The sequence below is a fragment of the Stomoxys calcitrans genome, chromosome 2 (genome assembly GCF_963082655.1).
Source record: "Stomoxys calcitrans chromosome 2, idStoCalc2.1, whole genome shotgun sequence".
Classification (NCBI taxonomy): Eukaryota; Metazoa; Arthropoda; class Insecta; order Diptera; family Muscidae; genus Stomoxys; species Stomoxys calcitrans.
The window spans coordinates 187,040,869-187,060,133 of NC_081553.1; the positions used below are offsets into that span (position 1 = coordinate 187,040,869).

Consider the following 19,265-nt stretch of genomic DNA (forward strand, 5'->3'; position numbering starts at 1 on the left):
TTTGCACTTAGGATACTACAATGGATTATGGTTGTGGACAATTACCTGGAATGATTCAAACAAATGATCCAACTGTTCTGGCGTGAAATCCCAAGCTAATTTGGCCAATAGATCATGCACATTCTTAACGATAGCTTCATGCTTGCCAGCCTGGGCCTTCCACACAGCGTCCAAGTCTTCCAAAGTCAAGGCATTCTCTTTGATTAAAAATCGTATTATCTTCTCCAATTTCTCGACATACTGAGGCTGGTGCAAAGAATCTTTGAGGACTATACCCAAGACATCTGATTCCTTGATCCAGGCCTAAAAGGAAACATATGGACAACATTTTTAAAGGAACTTGACACACACACACACACCTCTTCTCACTTACCGCCATTCTTTCCGCCGTCAACCAGTCCAAATCGTCATCGGACATACAATGTGGCAGCTGTGGTGTTCTATGCGAATAATATGACACTGAAGTCAACACCTTATTGATCTCGTTCAAGGCATTCATTTTGCCATTAAAACTGGACACTTGCAAAAGCCTCAAAATCATTTTCAGCCTAAACATTTCCAAATTTCGTATGAGCTCTTCTTGCCCTGCCAAGCGGCTGGCCAAATAACGCGCCGATTTCACTATACCATTGATGTAGTCGTTGCGTCCCTCCGGCTTGGCTTCACGCTTCAATTCTTCATCCGAAAAGCTGTCGAGTAAATCCAGCACCACATTCCAAATTGGCATAAAATATTTGGAAATTGTTTCTGGTGTCAAGAGTTCATAGCACTGGCCAAATGGTCGCAATAGGCTATAGATTAAGGCCAACGTCAATTTGTTCTCCTGTTCTGGATCCGGCTGTAGCATGGCCCTCGAACCGGTAGCTTTGGCACAACCCGAGGCCACTGCGGCAGCTTGCTGTTCTTGTTGTTTGCGCAACAGCAATAGGCCACGATTGAAACGTTCCTGTAGATTATCGAAACCCTTGAGCTGGCCAAAGCGATTAATCAAATCTACCAGCCAGCCGCGGGGATTTTTCGGCTCTGGTGGTGATTTTGCAAACATTTTATTACCATCCAATACACCCCACAGGTGGTCGGGTGGTGAATAGCATTCCGGCTGCCGGGCGGCATTGAATGTATTGTATTTGTTATCAGGATCAAAGACTAGCGCCAACAAGTCCAACAGATATGGATTATCACGTGTCATATGGATGGCAATCAAATGTAAAAGTTTGCCACAAGAGATCAAAATACAATGATGTATGGTATACTTCCAGGAATTAACAGCCTCATCTGTGAGAATTTTCGTGAATGATGTGGTCAATGCGCCGCGGTAAAATTCAACGCATGGCTCACAATCATGATCCACTCCTGGATTGCGAAATAGAGGGGAAGAGATAAATATTTGATTGAAAAAGTTGCGAAATGTAAAGAAATAAATGGGATATCACTTAAAGTTGTTGACCATGCCAAAAGCGAAGACAAGGTCAAACGGACAAAAAATATGTTAAAACTAAGACAAAAATCGTAATATACCCATACTTCGTTCGACAGGCCCCAACCACCATTCGATTACCGAAATACTCTTCGAAAACACCATGATACTACTACCGGCACGGGATAACTATGAGCAACACACGGGCTGGAACTCTGAGCTCCGATTTGCGTGGTGTTCATCGTCATTACGAGAAGCTCAGCTGGGAGTCTTAGTGAGAGGCCGGGCGGCACCGGCTCTTGGTGAAGATTGCTATCTCCATATACAAATGTGGCTACAAAAACAACCATGATACTCTAGGGAGTGTCATAGCGAAGCGAAGAAGTATCTACGGTTGTAATAACAGCTTATTACCACGTCGTCAGCAGCGGTACAGTTAGAAATTTTTGAAAAATCTTTGACAATTTTAAGCATCCTTGCGGTGCTAGAGCAACAGAACGTTCGTGTAAAAAACGCCGCAGTAAGGCACAGACTATCCTCATCTGGCCAAAATTATCACAGCATGCCTAGGACTTGCACGCCTGGCAGGAGGCAAGGGTGGTATTTATACTTAAGACCGGAAGGTCGGTGGAGACTGCCATGCACGAGGTTGTTCATAAAATAGAAGAATCCTTCGATGTCAAAACGTACACACTGGCGGTATGCATTGACATCGAGGGGGTTTTTATGACCTATTACGGATGCTGACTGAGGAGGGATTTGAACCCGTCTGCTACGCAGACGATGTTATAATACTTCTTAGGGGTAAGGATCCGAACCAGCTATGCAGAAGGGCCGAAAGGGTCTTGCAGATGGAACACGACTGGGCTAGACCTAGGAGTCTCAAAATTAACCCAGAGAAAACTGAAATCTGCCTTTTTACGAGAAAGACGAAGGTGGACCAATTTGACGCACCATCTTTTCTCAATAGAAAAATTTTGATATCTAACAAGATCAAACACTTAGGTGGGATCTTGGATAGGAAACTGAATTGGAAGTGTCACATTCAGGAGCGTACTGAGAATGCTCACAAATCTTGGGCTCTATGTAGACAGGCTGTAGGCTCAAAATGGGGTCTGAATACGAGGATAGTCCACTGGCTCTATAGGAGCGTGATTAGACCAATACTTACTTACGCCTCAGTAGTTTTGTGGACTGCGATGGAGAAAAAGAGCAACGTAAGGATAATACAACAGGTTCAGAGAACATGTTGCCTTGGCATAGGCAGAGGGAAAAGAACAACGCCGACTAGGGCACTGGGGACTATTCTGGATATCCGACCCATAGACATACAGATTAGGCATACATACATAGACGAGGCAGCCACTACGGCTATGGCGATGGGAGAATGGATTGAGGGTAGGAGCAGCTCATACCATCACGGTATAATCGAGGCGACGATAGGAAACCTGGAAGGAATGGACGAGGTTTCCGATCGGATGGATCAAAGCTAGAGGACAAAGTAGACCCCTGCATCTACATTGAGAAGCAAGGGACTGAGATCTGTTTAGACTGCCTGACCATAATATGGTCCTGCAGGCGGAGATCCCGGCGATCACAGAATGCGTGAGGTGGTGTGGTGTAAACGCAAGGATGTTGAATATGAAAATCTTTGCGGCCAGTAAACAGGCCATAACGGCAATAACAACCAGGACAGTAAGATGTTGTTGTTGTTGTAGCAGTGTATTCTACACTGAGGCGGCAGCCCTTGCCGAGGAAGTACTCTATCGGGTCAACCCGGTACGTACAACCGGCTGCCATGGGATTGAGGACAGTAAGATGCCGAGCCATAGAGAAGTAACTGGGAATGAGAAAGCAGACGATTTGGGGTAGGATGGCAAAAATTCTATGGGGAGATCCAGATCGTGAGAAGACAAGGCTTTTATTGCAAGGGCGTATAAAAGAGATCAGTATAGCTTTCGGTATCATAACGGCACACATAGGACTACGAGCTTACAGCGGTCAAAAAAAGTATTCATCATTCAATGTTTTTTTTTTAATAAGTCTACAAAAGACAATTGGAATAAAAACATATTAAACTAATGATGCAGTAGTGCTTGTGTGATATATATGTACACAATTTCATTGTTTTTAAAGAAAAAAATAGTATTTATTGGAACAAAAAGGGCCATTTTACAGCTGAACACAAAAAAATTAAACAAAAAAAGTATTCATCATTGCAAAAAAACAAAAAAATAAATAACATAATTTAAAAAAATTAATACTTTGTTATTCGACCACCGCGTCTTATAACTTCTTTTAAACGGTTTGACATCGATTGGACTAATTTAGCGGTTATATTTTGGTCTATATTAGTCCATTCCTCCATTATCACCTGTTGCATTTGACTCTTGCTCGAAATATTGCGCGTTCTCAATTTGCGTTCGAGATGTTCCCAAAGATGTTCAATTGGGTTCAAGTCGGGACTTTGAGGAGGAGTTTTAATGACTTTGGGACAGTTATACAGCATCCACATCTTGGTATTTAAAGCAGAATGTTTGGGGTCATTATCTTGATAATATTGAAAGTTATTACCAAGCCCAAGTTTTACAGCACTATCTTTTAAATTCCTCTTTAAAATGTCAATGTAATACTTATGATCCATTACTCCATTAATAATTTCAAGATTTCCCGCTTCTGAAGCCGCCATACACCCCCAAACCATTAAACCACCTCCACCATGTTTTACAGTAGCAACTGTGTTTCGTTCTTCAAGCTCTGTATTTGGTTTTCTGTACACTATGACCTTTCCATCGCACCCAAAAAGATTAAACTTGCTCTCGTCTGCAAAAATGACTGTTTTCCAAAATGATTCGGGCTGTTTTACATACATTTTTGCGAAGTTTAGCCTTTTCACTCGGTTTATTTTATTTATAAAGGGCTTCTTACGTGCAGTTCTTCCTCTGTAACTATGCCTTTTGAGTGTATTTCGAATTGTTTGTGTAGTAACTTCCTTCCCTAAATATTCCATAGTGTTTTTACGAAGAATGGTCGCATTTGTCTTCGGAGTTTTCTGAACTTGCCGCACTAGCCAACGCACATCTCCAACTGAAAGTGCTTTTGGTCGACCAGATCTTGGTTTATTGTCAACAGTTTTCGTTTCTGTCCACTTTCAGATGATGGATTGTATAGTAGATCGTGGTCTATTTAATATTTCACTGATAGTTTTTTGAGTTAAACCATTCCTGTGGTGTTTTATTATCAAAACTTTTACCTCATCAGAAACCTCGTTTTGCTTACGACCCATTTTGACAAAAACTATATTTTCAATGAAATTAAATATTTGCTGTCAAGGGCAAAGCCTCCTTTACTAAATAAAACAGAAAAGGGGGATTCCCAAATAATATTTGAATTTGACTTTGATGATAGCACATCAATGATGAATACTTTTTTTGTTCTGTTTTTGGTGTTATTATATAAAATTGCATTTTTTGCGCTAATTAAATTTATTTTTTGAATTTATTTTAAAACATATTACGAAAAATAAACTATTGCATAAAACTGCATTATTTGTTTACTTTAAATTTTCTTCAATTACCCAAAATAAGTGAATTTATTATCAATTTTGCTAATGATGAATACTTTTTTTGACCGCTGTATTTATGTATAATCGGTGCATAAATAAGCACCAGATCGTGAGAAGACAAGGCTTTTACTGCAAGGGCGTATAAAAGAGATCAGTATAGCTTTCGGTATCATAACGGCACACATAGGACTACGAGCTTATTTATGTAAAATGGGTGCGGCAATTGATAGCCAGAGCTGGCAAAATATCGATCGCAATATCGATACTATCGATATTTTATATTTTGTCTGAATTTTTGTTTATTTCTCTTGAAATATATGAATATCAATTGATATTTTTCCTATCGAAGCTATCGGCAAAGTTCAATTTTTTTTTTTTTTGCAAAATTGAACAAAAATAAGCGATCCCGACACTGAATCTATCCTATAAGACACATGGCGACTATAAAGGGCACAATTTTCATGCAATTAGACTAAAATTTGGCACAATGATTTCTCTTATGACTTCCAACTGATTTTATTCAATTTGGTTTTACTCAGTCTATGCATTGACAATGCTTCTATCGATAGTATACTATCGATATTTATTATTAAAACTATCGAAAATATTTAATGTTTTGATTATCGATAGTTTGCCAGCTCTATTTTTGATAGTTTGCCAGCTCTAGTAATAGCATGTGTAGGGCATGCAGTGAAGATGATGAGACGTTGGAGCATTGACCGGCTTTCGCGTCTAACAGACATCTGCACTTAGGTGGGGACACAATACCAGACTTGAAACACCTTAGGGGCGTGGCATGGAAAACAAGAAAGGAGTTTGTAAGTAGCACGGAATTCCTAACTTAGATTTTCTTTTTCGGAGTTAATTTTTTAATATTTATAGCGCACAACAAGCTGATTACTGTCATAGGTGTATGTCCATAATGGCATGGCCGGATTAATATCCGCGCCCTCTTTTCAAAATAACCTAACTTGACTTGTTACAGATAGATGTGACTTTGGTGCATGCCAAATGAAGGCCACCGTAGCGCAGAGGTTAGCATGTCCGTTCAGCGTGAACGCCTAGGTTCGAATCCTGGCGAGACCATCAGAAAAAACTTTTCAATTTTAATGCTGGCAACATTTGTGAGGTACTATGCCATGCAAAAATGTCTCTTCAAAGAGGTGACGCACTGCGGCACGTCGTTCGGACTCGGCTATGAAATGGAGGTCCTTAATTCTTGAGCTTAAAAATTAAGTCGGACTGCACTTATTGATATGTGAGAAGTTTACCCGTTTCTAAGCGGAATTTTCATGGGCATAATTTGCAATAATTGTTGCATGCCGCTCAGACAGGGCTATATATATATAGGAAATCGCTTGTCAAAGTGTTTAAACTTGGTTTATACAAGTGAAGTATCAACGCTGTTCCTAAATAGTATGGTTAGGTTAGGTTAAAGAGGCAGTCTATTTTCTAAACAGACTCACTTAAGACTATTTCAGTCCATTGCGATACCACAGTAGCGACAGACGCACTGGTACTCCGAGAACGCTACCAACCTGTCTACCGAAGTGATCTGCTCAATGGAATACAAAATACTTTTGGAAACATTTTTCGTTTTGTGTACTTACCAGCAGCTGTAAGCTGTATGGCAGCATTCAATAATACTTCCAACTCTTGGTCTGGCAATACGGGTACAACCCATCGTGGACTGGATATTTTCTGTATTAACGATGTTAGCGACTTGGTGGGAAACGATGATATCAGTTTCTCCGGCGATCTAAAATTAAAAAAATAAAAAACGAAAACAAATAAAACAATAACAGCAAATAAGATGTTTACAAAATAAGGCGAAACAATTGTCAACAATTGCAATCGCAAATCCCTTATATTACCTCCTACCCATACAGACACACAATTTCATCAGCATTAACAATTATGATATGAATCATTTTATGAATTCCAAGATATTGTTTTGGTTGTACATACATTTTAATAAATACAATAACTCGATTTTTATTAGAAATGTTTGATAAACAAAGGCACATTTAACGACACAACACCAAAGAAAATGTGTGTAAGATTGTACGCATTATACTCCTCCTCCCCCTCTAGCACTATATGCTAGAAGAGGAGGAGGGGGACAAACGAATGTTTTGCATTATAATTAGATTTGTTATCAGGTGTTTGGGTAGGTGGTTGACTGTTCTTTCTCTTGACAGCGCACAAATGTTCAAAACGGACTAGGTTCTAGAGTTCTATTTGAAGTGTTGTTGTTTTGTTATTGTTGTTACTTTTCATTTTGTTAAGCCTTAGCATTTATAATGTCTTTGTTGATTGTAGAGGCCGCCTTGCAATGACGTTTTACCCAATAACGAACAACAACAACAAAAAATCATAGCAAGATAAGATGTGCCAATGAAATGCGATATACTATCAATAATTTTCTTAAATTCAAAAGAAACAATCAGAACGTTGTGATAAATCCTAGGTTCGCTCGTAGTTAAGCCAAAGCTACTCTTGTTAGATGCGGGACTTTAACTTTTTCTGATACTAAGGGAGCAGTTAGTCTCCAAACATGGCTTTTGGCTGATAGCTGTAAACTGGTTTTGCTAACTTTTTCTGATGTACGCTGTCAAGCTGCCTGATATGCTGGCCAAGTTGCTCTTTTTGTTCCGCTATAACCCTTTTTCAACAACACTTTATGGTAACACATTAACATTGTAATGGACAGTAAACATTTACACCAGAGCCTCGATTTGCGTAGTTTATTCAAATACTTATAAATATATTTTTTAATAACAGAACAATGTATGACTATTTTACGAATCGTACGTTGCGGCGCAAATTCTAATAAAAATCCCCTAAAGATAATTGAAACAAATTTGGAAATGCGATGTAAATCGGGATTTTAGTGTATTGTAAGTCTTTGGTGGATCTGCACTCTATCCAGACTGAATGGTATTTCACTGTTTGTTGCTCAACTGGCGACCAAATGCCTTTTATATAGTCGACTTTTGAGCTTTAAGTGAATACTATGCTACAAAAAAGTATATGTATATCGCTTGGCTAACAGTATAATAATATAAATGACTTTATCTGAATTATATATAATCTTTAATGCTCCACGAAATCGCTCGAATGGTTTAGGGTCATTTAAGTTTGGATGTTAGATGTATTCCATTTTTAATGTAGATATACTTCATGTTTGAGCCGAATATTCTCATGATGCCCGATTGAGGGGTGTTTTCGAGAGTAAAGTTATACTTGGCCCTGAAAAAATATCAGCATCGTACTCTTCTCTCAAATAACATTTATTTCAACCCCATATGTTAGCCATTGGTTAAAGGGGTTCTATGGGATGAGGCGTTCCTCAAACACTTGGCCCCAAATATTGGTTATCAAATTCGTTTTCTAATCTCAAACACCTTTCATTTGAGCCACATATTGGCATGGGCGGTAAATTTGTACCCCTTGGGGGGTGTTTTGGGAAAGGGGGGAGCCCCCAGAAAATTGGTCCCGAAAGTGGTCGTCAAATTCAGGCTCTACTCCCCAATACCTTTTATTTGAGCCCCACATTGGCATGGTCTTTAATTCGTTTATAATCTCAAATACCTTTCATTAACCCCTTATTGCAAAAGTCAGCAATATCTCCGATTCGGTGTATAAGCCCTAAAAACATCAATATCGAGCTTCACTCTCTTTAAGACCCAAATTGTCATGGTGAGCAAATACGTCCTATTTGGGTGTTGTTGTGGGGGTGGGACGTCCCCTATACAATTTGTGCCGAATATTGATGTCAGATTCGAGGTCTACTCCCAAATACCTTTCATTTGAGCCCCATATTTCCATAGTCTTCAAACATGACCGGTTTGGGGGATGTTTTGGGTGGATTGGGCGGCTACTCAGTGACTTGGCGCTGAAAATATACATTTTAGACACATGTTGCAATTGTCAGCAAATACGTCCTATGTGGGTGGTGTATCGGGGGTGGAGACATAGACACTTTTTCCGGAATATTGATTTCAAATTCGTGCTTTACTCCCAAAGACCTTTTATTTGAGTCCCATATTGCAATGGTCGGTAAATATGTCTGCTTTAGGGGTGTTTTGGGGGATGGGGGTAGTCCCCCAAACACTTGGTTCTAAATTTGGATATTAGATTCGTATTCTACACTCAAATACCTTTCATTTGAGTCCCATATTGTCGTGATTGGTCTTTGTATATATTTGGTAGGTTTTGGGGTGGGGCGGCCCCTAGGTACCCCATCCTAAATTTATTGTAGATACAAAATTTTTGTTTTTAGGTTACTATAAGACAAATTCGTGCTTTACTCCCAAAGACCTTTCATTTGAGTCCCATATTGCAATGGTCGGTAAATATGTCTGCTTTAGGGGTGTTTTGGGGGATGGGGGGTAGTCCCCCAAACACTTGGTTCCACATTTGGATATTAGATTCGTATTCTACACTCAAATACCTTTCATTTGAGTCCCATATTGTCGTGATTGGTCTTTGTATATATTTGGTAGGTTTTGGGGTGGGGCGGCCCCTAGGTACCCCATCCTAAATTTATTGTAGATACAAAGTTTTTGTTTTTAGGTTACTATAAGACGGCACACATAATTTCGCTTAAATCGTACCGACCATCTCCGAGATCTAGCGTTTTTGAAAATTAGGGACTGCCCCCTTCAGATATCAAAAAATGCAAATGCATTTTTTTTTTTTGCAAATTTTGCCCACTTCCCACATTCCACTAAGGAACAGGGACAAACTTCTCACCTATCAATGAGTGCAGTCCGATTCAAGTTTAAGCTCAATGATAAGGAGCCTCCTTTTTATAGCCGAGTCCGAACGGCGTGCCGCAGTGCGACAACTCTTTGGAAAGAAGTTTTTACATGGCATAGTACCTCACAAATTTTGCCAGCATTAGGAGAGGAAATCACCGATGAAAATTTTTTGAACGGGAACGACCTTGCTCATCAACGGGGGCTTGACGAGGATCGCTACCTTCACATGCATCATGGTGAGTGGTAGATTCCTCTCTGATTTTACGAACCTTTAACGTTCATAAGCTGTCTGTAAGGGCTAGGACCGTCAGACTTGAATTGGCATATATCCCAGAAAGACTGAGCTGATAACTTTCACTAGCGGGCGAAAACTGGTCATTTTCACCAGAAAGACTGAACTAATGCTTTTCACCAGGAGGGGAATTCTGGAATTTTTCGGGGACTTGCCCTGGTTGGAATAGAGCTGTCGCCTTCTTCGGAAGTCAAGTAAAATTGCAAATGTTGCCCATGAACATTCCACTAAGGAACATGGACAAACTTCTCACCTATCAATGAGTGCAGTCCGATTCAAGTTTAAGCTCAATGATAGGGAGCCTCCTTTTTATAGTTTTATATAGAGACCGAACGGAGTGCCGCAGTGCGACAACTCTTTGGAGAGAAGTTTTTACATGGCATAGTACCTCACAAATGTTGCCAGCAATGGGAGGGGAAAACCACCGCTGAAAAAATTTTTTTCTGATGGTCTCGCCAGGATTCGAAACCAGGCGTTCAGCGTCATAGGCGGGCATGCTAATCTCTGCGCTACGGTGGAAGTACTTGGCGTTAATTCTTACACAGAGACTAAGGAGCTCTACTCCTGCCACAACCCGAGAGGAAGGTGTTTACAGCCAAGGCCGAGAGCGGTACACTGGTTGTTAACGACGGTGACTCGGCCTATGGATGTCTGGTGTGCATCGTGCTTTGGTTAGCTGTGCCCTCCGCAGGATGATCGAGAACATACATGGGGTATCCCTGCGATGCTGATCTCTGCAGCAAGTATGAATGCCTTGATAGAGGCGCTAAATCCCATGCTCTACATTAACTCTATGCATGTATATTTTGGGTGTATGGCAACGCAGATCACCCATAAACTGAGGGAATCAGGAATCTGGCGCTCCTCCTTGCTGGGGAATGGCGATGCGGCGTAGCAAATTATTTACCAGCACTGTCCTTTATGGTTGACAAGTAAAATTGCAAAATCAACCATGAGCATTCTATTAGAGAAATAAATGGGCAAAATTCTCACACATCAACGAATGCTTTCCGATTCAAGTTTGAGCTCAATGATAAGGGATCTCCGTATTATAGCCGAGTACGAATGGAGTGCATCAGGGTGACACCTCTATGAAAATATGGCCTAATACCTCGCAAATATCGCCAGCATAATTTGTCGAATGTTCTCGCCAAGACTCGAACCCAAGCGTCTAGTGTCATAGGCGGACATGCTAACCACACCGCTGCGTTGGCCTCCAAATTACAGTCTTGACGTGATGTATGTCGTTTTCCCAAAGAGGTATCTCTGGTTGTGTTTTCCCGAAACATCTTTTTCAAGGTCCTTCTTTTTACACGCATGGATCTTTGTAGATATTGGCACAGGGGAGAACATGAGTCTTCTTCGAGTTCCTAAGAATTCGGCTTCATAACGGGTTTAGCGGCTTTCAGGCGGAGGTATTCGCTGTCCTCAAGGCGCCAGAGGCGATTTCGAAGCGAAAGAGATTGCCCGATTGGACTTTCACTTACACACCTGTAGGAGGTAGAGGAGGATCGCCACATATAGACATGTGGCTACAACAACAACAACAACAACAACAACAAAGAGGAGAAAACAAATTAAAATGAACACCTCTTTCTGTACGTTGATTCCGTCGAGGCACTTAGTCCGCTTGTCATCCTAGAGTTCTGTAGAGGTCTGAATTGGCTGCCTCGACGATGAGAGTTGCTACCTGATAATCTTTTCTTGTATGTTGATTGCTTCTTTTAGATTAGGTTATAGTGGCAGTACTTTAAAAAGACTCAGACAATTACAGTACATTGTGATATTACACTACCGACAGACCAAAGTATTTGGTCGAAATCGAATCCACTACCCCCGCTTTCGTAATGCGAACATCGAATTTGATTTTCATAAAAAATTTCGTCATATATGTGGATGTTAAAAACGTTTTTTAAAATTTATCTTGCTTAAGAAATCTTTGGAAAAAAAAAAACTAAACACAAAAATTTACAAATGTACTCGATTTTTTCGAAAAATTTTATTAAATATGCAAATCAAGTGAATAGTGTATGTATTCGTCGAAGGCAAGGAATATAATCAGCATTATTCCCTTAAACTTAAACTTGTTGAACATGTTTCATTAGACCATTATCGAAAACACTAAACAATGCGCATAAAATTCTATTTCATACGAAAAGCAAAACAAACCCATTTGTGTATGCAAAAAAAAAAAAAGTGTACACACAACAGAAATGAAAATAAAATTAGATGATAAAACGCAATACTTAAAATATATATCTACAATATGTATGTCTGTATGTATATGTCGTCGCGAAATACCAAATTTACAATGCAATATACATTTCTAAAATTACGTGCAATGGTATTACAATTGAAAATTTTTAAATTTTATGGATGTGCGAGAAGACTTTTTGCTTCTCGACCATCAACTCAAATGGAGAATTAGCATACTATCACCTGCCAACCAACGCTACAATGTAGGCTTAGATTGAACAGATATCCATGTTTGGATAAAAGTTTTCTCAATTTTGTTGTTATCCTCCCTATGGAATTTGAAAATAGCCATGTTACATTCATACAATACTAAAGGCGATTTATTTTTCGTGAGTGCACACCCAAATGTTATGAATAATTAAAAAATAAATAAACAAAAAGCTATTATTGGAACAAAAGAGAATCTCGAAAGTAGAATAAAATGTTCATCATAAGAGAAACGGTAAATATCCATCATCATAGTTTTTATTAAAAATAAATTAAAAATTAGAATGAATGCCCTTAGGACGATTCTAATCTAAAAATTGCTTGCCGTAAAGTTTTTCAAAAATAATAAAATAAAATTAAGGGAAAAGAGTCAATCATAGTATTTTTAGTAAATTTTCCAAAGTGTTATACTACGTAAGAGATAATGTTTTGTGGCTAAAACTGATAATATTGGTAAAAAAAAAGATAAAAAAAAAATTAAAAAAAATGCCATCACTATAGTCTGCCTAATGCATTTTGCACACCGCATTTTGCCTGAATTTTGTAAAACGATTTTTTGTTTTTTTTTTATGGAGTGCATGAGGATACCAGACGGGTCCGGCGGTACTGCCGAGATAGAGCTATACAACGTGTACACACAGCCGGTTGGTAGCTGTGTCGAAATTAACCGCCTGGCCTGGTTACAAGCCCGACATAAGTGGGCTACTATCTGTCCATAATCGTCTGGTTCTAGGGGAAGTTAATGCGCATCACACGTCATGGCATTCTCCCCTAGGTAACGACCAGCATGGCATAGCTTTGGCAGAGCAGATTGAAGGCTCCACGTTTTGCACGGTGAATGAGGATGCCCCCACTAGGATTACGAGGAGGTATAGCAGCCCGCCCGACATTTCCACTGATCTCCTGAGTGACATATCCTGGCAAGCCGTCATCTCTTTGGGGTCACCTCCCCATAATTCTCACCATCGACTGACCACCCGACTTCATAACCTCTGAGCGCTGGATTTTTGTCAATCATAAGAAGGCCGATTGAGCTGGCTTCAGAGAGTTCACCAATCGCCGCTTCAGTGAACTGGCACCCCCCTAGGATGAGGTAGTTGCCTAGAGGAAATTCCGAGACATCATTAACGCTCAGTCTAATACCCCAAGTGCAGCCCAATTTCCCGGCGCAGGCAGTGGTACTCGCAAACGAGCGTGATGGGCACGGACCCCGCTAACCCCAGAATCAGCGAGCTGAATCTGGAAATAAACAGGGAAGTCAACGAACATAAGCGGAATTTGTGGCTGGAACACTTGGAGCAATGTAACTTAGGCATCGGTTTAGGCAAGCTATGGTCTACTGTTAAGTCACTCTCGAACCCCGGTAGATGGGATGACAGGACCTAAGTCACTTTTGACAACGTAACCGTGACTGACCCGAAGAGATGCGCCATGTTGTTTAACCGTCAATTTATTGTGCATCCCGATAGTGACAGGGCAAGGAGGAGACCCATTCGCCGTATCCGTGGTCTCCAAGCCGATAGACAATTTAGTGTGGGCGAAGTTACGAACATCATCCATCGCGCCAAATCATCCAAGGCGTTAGGCCCCGACGGAATCTCTAGACTGATGCTGAAGAATCTGATTGACCTGGAGTTGAGTACCTTTCTACCGTCCTCAACCTGTCTTTGAACACTCTTATAGTTCTTGAAGACTGTAAAATATGCAGAGCGACCCCACTTCTGAAGCATGGAAGGGAACCGAGTTTGGGGGAGTCATACAGACCGATCTCCCTTCTCTCACCAGTAGCAAAGACGCTTGAGGCATTACTCCTGCCGAGCCTCGTAGGAGAATTTCCATTCGCCGAGCATCAACATGGATTTCGAAGAATGCATAGCACAACAACAGCTTTGCATGCCATCGCCGCACACATTTGCCGGGCTTCAATCAGCCTATGCGGCCATCTGATAGGACGGTCCTCGTGGCACAGGACCTATCGAAGGCATTCGACACAGGACCTATCGAAGGCATTCGACACAGGACCTATCGAAGGCATTCGGTCAGCCATGCCAAACTATTTTAGGACATCGATAATACGTCCCTCCAGCCAGGCCCGAAACGCTGGGTCGCGAATTATCTGTGTGGTCGCCAGTCATATGTGAAATTTGGGATAAGAAATCGAAGCACTGTAGAGTGAAACAGAGAGTTCCCCAAGGTGGGGTAATATCTCGGGCACTGCTTAAACTCTACCTATCCTCCATTCCACCCCCTCCAGATGGCATAGAGATCGTATCATATGCGGGCGATGGTTTAAATCTACATGTCCCCTGATTAACTGTCCAGCCAGACCCACTCGACTCAGACCCAGATCCCTCTGGACGCACCCCATCTTAGTCGCAGAGTTCCTGGATCTGGACACTCAACAGAATCAAAAAGACGAAAGATAGAACACAACAAATTGCTACAAAAACAACAACAACTATGTAGACGGGCCATAGGCTCGAAACGGCGATAGTCCACTGGCTCTACAGAAACGTGATCAGACCAATACTTACTTACGCCTCAGTATTTTGGTGGACTGCTATGGAGAACAAGTGCAACATATGGTTCAGAGACATGTTGTCTTGACATAAGCAGAGCCCCAGTGGGCGTGGTCCTCCCACTGGGGCACTGAAGACTATTCTAGATATCCGACCCATAGACATACAGATTAAGTGCGAGGAAGCCACTGTGGCTATGATACTCAAGGCGATGGGAGAATGGATTGATGGTATGAGCAGCTCGTACCATCGCGGTATAATCGAGGCGACGTTAGGAAACCTAGAAGGATTTGAAGAAGTTTGCGATCGGATACTTGAGGTCGAGTGAAGCCAGCGGCAGCCTTGGACTGCGGAACCCTAGTACAGCCATCTGGAAGATGATGTTTCACGGATGGATCAAAGCTGGAGGAAAGAGTAGGCCTGGGGATTTACATTGAGAACCCAGGAACTTAATTCTGTTTTAGACTGCCTGACCATAATACGATCCTGCAGGCGGAGATCCAGACGATCACGGAATGTGTGAGGTGGTGTGGTGCTAACGCAAGGACGTCGAGTGTGAACATCTGTATGGACAGTAAAATGGCCATAAGGGCAATAACAATCAGGACGGTAAGGGCACGAACAATCTTGCAGTGTTAGGAGATTAACGCCTTCTCTGAGGGTGGCAATATCCGCATCGTTTGGGTGCCGGGCCATAACAGAGTAAGGGGAAATGAAAGGGCAGACGATTTGGCGGTGAAGGCCAGAGGACTGATGTCAATAAACTTGGTTAACCCGAAGCTTTTCGGGTCCACGCAGTCCGAGTTAAGGGAGTGGGCGACGAATGCGCATGCAACATTGTGGAACAGCGAAACGGTCGGTAGGACGGCGAAAATCCTGTGGGGGGATCCAGATCGTGAGAAGACGAGGCTATTACTGAAAGGAAGCAAGAAGTAGGTCAGTATAACTATTGGTATTATAACGGGACACATAGGACTACGAGCTCACTTATGTAAAATCGGTGCGGCAAGTGATAGCATGTGTAGGGCATGCGGGGAAGAAGATGAGGCGTTGGAGCATTTCCTTTGTCATTGCCCGGCTTTCGCGTCTAACAGATACCGGCACTTAGGTGGAGACACAATGCCAGACATGAACCAAATTATATGAGTGGTATGGAAAACAATTGAGGATTTTCCAAGTAGCACGTAATTCCCAACCTAAAACATCCTAACCAATATCCGCACCCTCTTTTCAACCTAACCTAACCTCGCTCACTTCTCTGAACCATATTTCTTAAATGACGTAAACTTTATGCTTTAAAATCAAATACAAATTACATCGCTAGCTAGCAGCTCAAACACACATAGTAGAACTGATGAATAAGGGAGTTTAGCAAATGAAGCTATCTGGACAAAATATAAATCTTCAAAAGCATCAATGTGCATTGCATACCTAATTTCATTCAAATCGAATAAAAACTTGGACCTCCAAAAAGAAGTCTAGTCAGGGAATCGGCTTATGTAGAGAAACATTTATTTAGACAATGGTTGCATTTAGTATGACTTTGGAAAAGTCACATTTTATTTAGCTACAACAAAATTTCTCTACGAACAGGTCTTGGTTAAAAAGTTTACAAGATTTGTCCCTACTCAACCCCTTGCTTTACGCGGTCATCAGCCATTGATTTCAATATTTCTTTCATTAAGTATGGCACATAATCACATCATCAAATTAATTTTTATATCCCAAAAACCTATTTCAGATATTTTCCAATTCCTTGTACATTCATAAAGGCAAGTTATTTGGATTTGCAGAAAATTCAAGTGCTAGTTCCACAAACCCTAATTTCTAATTCACATGACTTAAATGTCCTGGGCCACAGAAAACTCTCCAGCAGTATATGAAATAAACAAAAGCAAATATAAAAAAACAAAGTTTATAACACAGAAACACGCAAAGTTATTTCCACAAAAATTAAAGGAGTTATTTGCTTGTGGTCGAACTTAATATGGCGGACAACAACCAATGCAATGGGAACTCTATGCATGTAATAACCAAACAAGCCAGTTGTCCAGCCAGTAACCAGTTGGTACCATCATCTAGTTCAGTAGCTAACTTTTAAAGGCAATTTTGTCCCTGCCGATCCATTTTAAGCAAATTTTGCTCTTAAGTACTAAAGGGTGGTTTTTTAGAGAGGTAAAGAAAATTTTTTCAAAAAAAAAGGTATGAAATCTTTATTTGTATCGATAATATCGATGTTAGATTATTTGAAGGTTATTGCATGCAAATGTTGACGTGACTTCGCCTCAAATGGTCCATCCGCTTAGTCCAATTTTGGCATACTCTTTCCAACATCCAACAACGGTAGGAACTAGAAAGCATCTTTCTTCTTCTCTTCCTGTGGTATCACAATGGACGAAAACGTCTAAGTGAGTCTGATGGCAGCAACCACTTAAACATAACCCAACCTAACCTTCCAACATTTCGAAATGCTTCAATGTTGTCTTCCAATGCTTCAATTGAAGTGGGCTAGTCTGTATAGACATGAGTTTTAACATAACCCCGCAAAAAATAGTTTAAAGGCGTTAAACTTACAAATTTAAGTAGAGAGAGTGACGGAGAAAAAAAAAACCGAGAACAAGTAAAAGCGTGCTAAGTTCGGCCGGGCGGAATCTTGGAAACCCACCACCATGGTATAACTTTATTCCACATACCAAACTTCTGTGAAACAAACAAAAATTAAAGCTTCTAGGAACCGAACAAAGATAATCGAGTCCGATTTATATGGGAGCTATATTAGGTTATAGACCGATTTAGACCGTATTTTCCACAGTTGTTGGAAGTCAAAACACCACTTGCAAAATTTCATGGAAATCGGAAAAAAATTGCGGCCTGTTAAGGCTCAAGAAGTCAAGTCGGGAGATCGGATTATATGGCAGCTATATCAGGTTATAGAGAGAGATTTGGACCGTATTTAACACAGTTTTTGGAAGTCAAAATGAAACACCACATGGTAATTGTCAGCAAAATCAGACGAAAATTGAAGCTTCCAGGGGCTCAAGAAATCAAATCGGGAGATTTGTTTATATGTGAGCTATATCAGGTTATAGACCGATTTGTATCGTACTTGGCACCGTCGTTGGAAGTCATAACAGAACACTACGTTCAAAGTTTCATCCAAATCGTACAAAAAATGCGGCTTCCAGGGACTTATGAAGCCAAATCGGAAGATCGGTTTATATGGAAGCTATATCCAAATCTGAGCCGATATATGCAATTTTTGCCCATGAAAATTCCACTAAGGAACAGGGGCAAACTTCTCACATATCAATGAGTCCAGTCCGATTCAAGTTTTAAGCTCAATGTTAAGGGCTTCCTTTTTATAGCCGAGTCCGAACGGCGTGCCGCAGTCCGAAACCTCTTTAGAGAGAAGTTTTACATGGCATAGTACAAATGTTGCCAGCATTAGGAGGGGAAAACCACCGCTGAAATTTTTTTCTGATGGTCTCGCCAGGATTCGAACCCAGGCGTTCAGCGTCATAGGCGGACATGGCCTCTATCTTTCTTCTGCTTGATTCTGTTGAGTGTCAAGACCCAGGAACTCTGCGAATAAGATGGGGTGCATCCACAGGGATCTGGGCCTGAGTCGAGAGGCCTGGCTGGGCAGTTAAACACGTGACGGGTCTAGTTCCTTTCCCTAGTTACAATCGGGACATACATCTTGCACGCCGGCATCAATCCTTGCTCTGTAGGAGTTGAGGCGGCTGCATCTGCCGGAACGTAATTGAGCCAGAACTACTCTGGTTTGCCGGGGGAGGTCAATTTCTTCAGGTGCAATGGGAGGCGGTCGTTCTCCAAGGACTACATTCACCCGGTAGCCATTTACCGCATCTGCTACCGTGTCTGCATGTGTTGTCTAGACCTGCTTTGTATGCCGCTTGGGCTTTACGCGGTCCACCGCTATCGTGATTTCGACAGACGGACGGACGGACATGGCTAGATCGACTCAGAATGTCGAGACGATCAAGAATATATATACCTTATATGGTCATAGATCAATATTTCGAGGTGTTACAAACGGAATGATTAGGTTAGTATACCTCATCCTATGGTGGTGGGTATAAAAAATATTTCTTCAAACATTGACATATGCCATAAGAAATCCATTACGGAACTAGTTTGTTAGAATTGGCAGAAGTTCCAGGGTGCATTAGTTACTCCAATGACAAACCCATGTTAAATACACCAGTTGTTTACACTAAAA

At 41.1% G+C, this 19,265-nt stretch overlaps 1 protein-coding gene across 8 annotated transcripts in view; it reads right to left on the reverse strand.

Annotated features, from left to right (window-relative positions):
• Positions 1–19,265, reverse strand: part of LOC106086246 (probable ubiquitin carboxyl-terminal hydrolase FAF) — a 59,566-nt gene that overhangs the window by 25,643 nt on the left and 14,658 nt on the right. For 6 of the 8 annotated variants that reach the window (XM_059363650.1, XM_059363653.1, XM_059363651.1 and 3 more), the window contains exons 3-5: positions 6,593–6,741; positions 374–1,353; positions 46–303 (exon numbers count right to left, since the gene is read on the reverse strand). In XM_059363650.1, the coding sequence (XP_059219633.1) occupies positions 46–303; positions 374–1,353; positions 6,593–6,741 (1,387 nt within the window). Of the gene's footprint in view, positions 1–45; positions 304–373; positions 1,354–6,592; positions 6,742–6,856; positions 6,883–11,630; positions 11,693–19,265 lie in introns of those variants that run through there. The other 2 variants (XM_059363657.1, XM_059363658.1) reach the window with 2 other exon arrangements.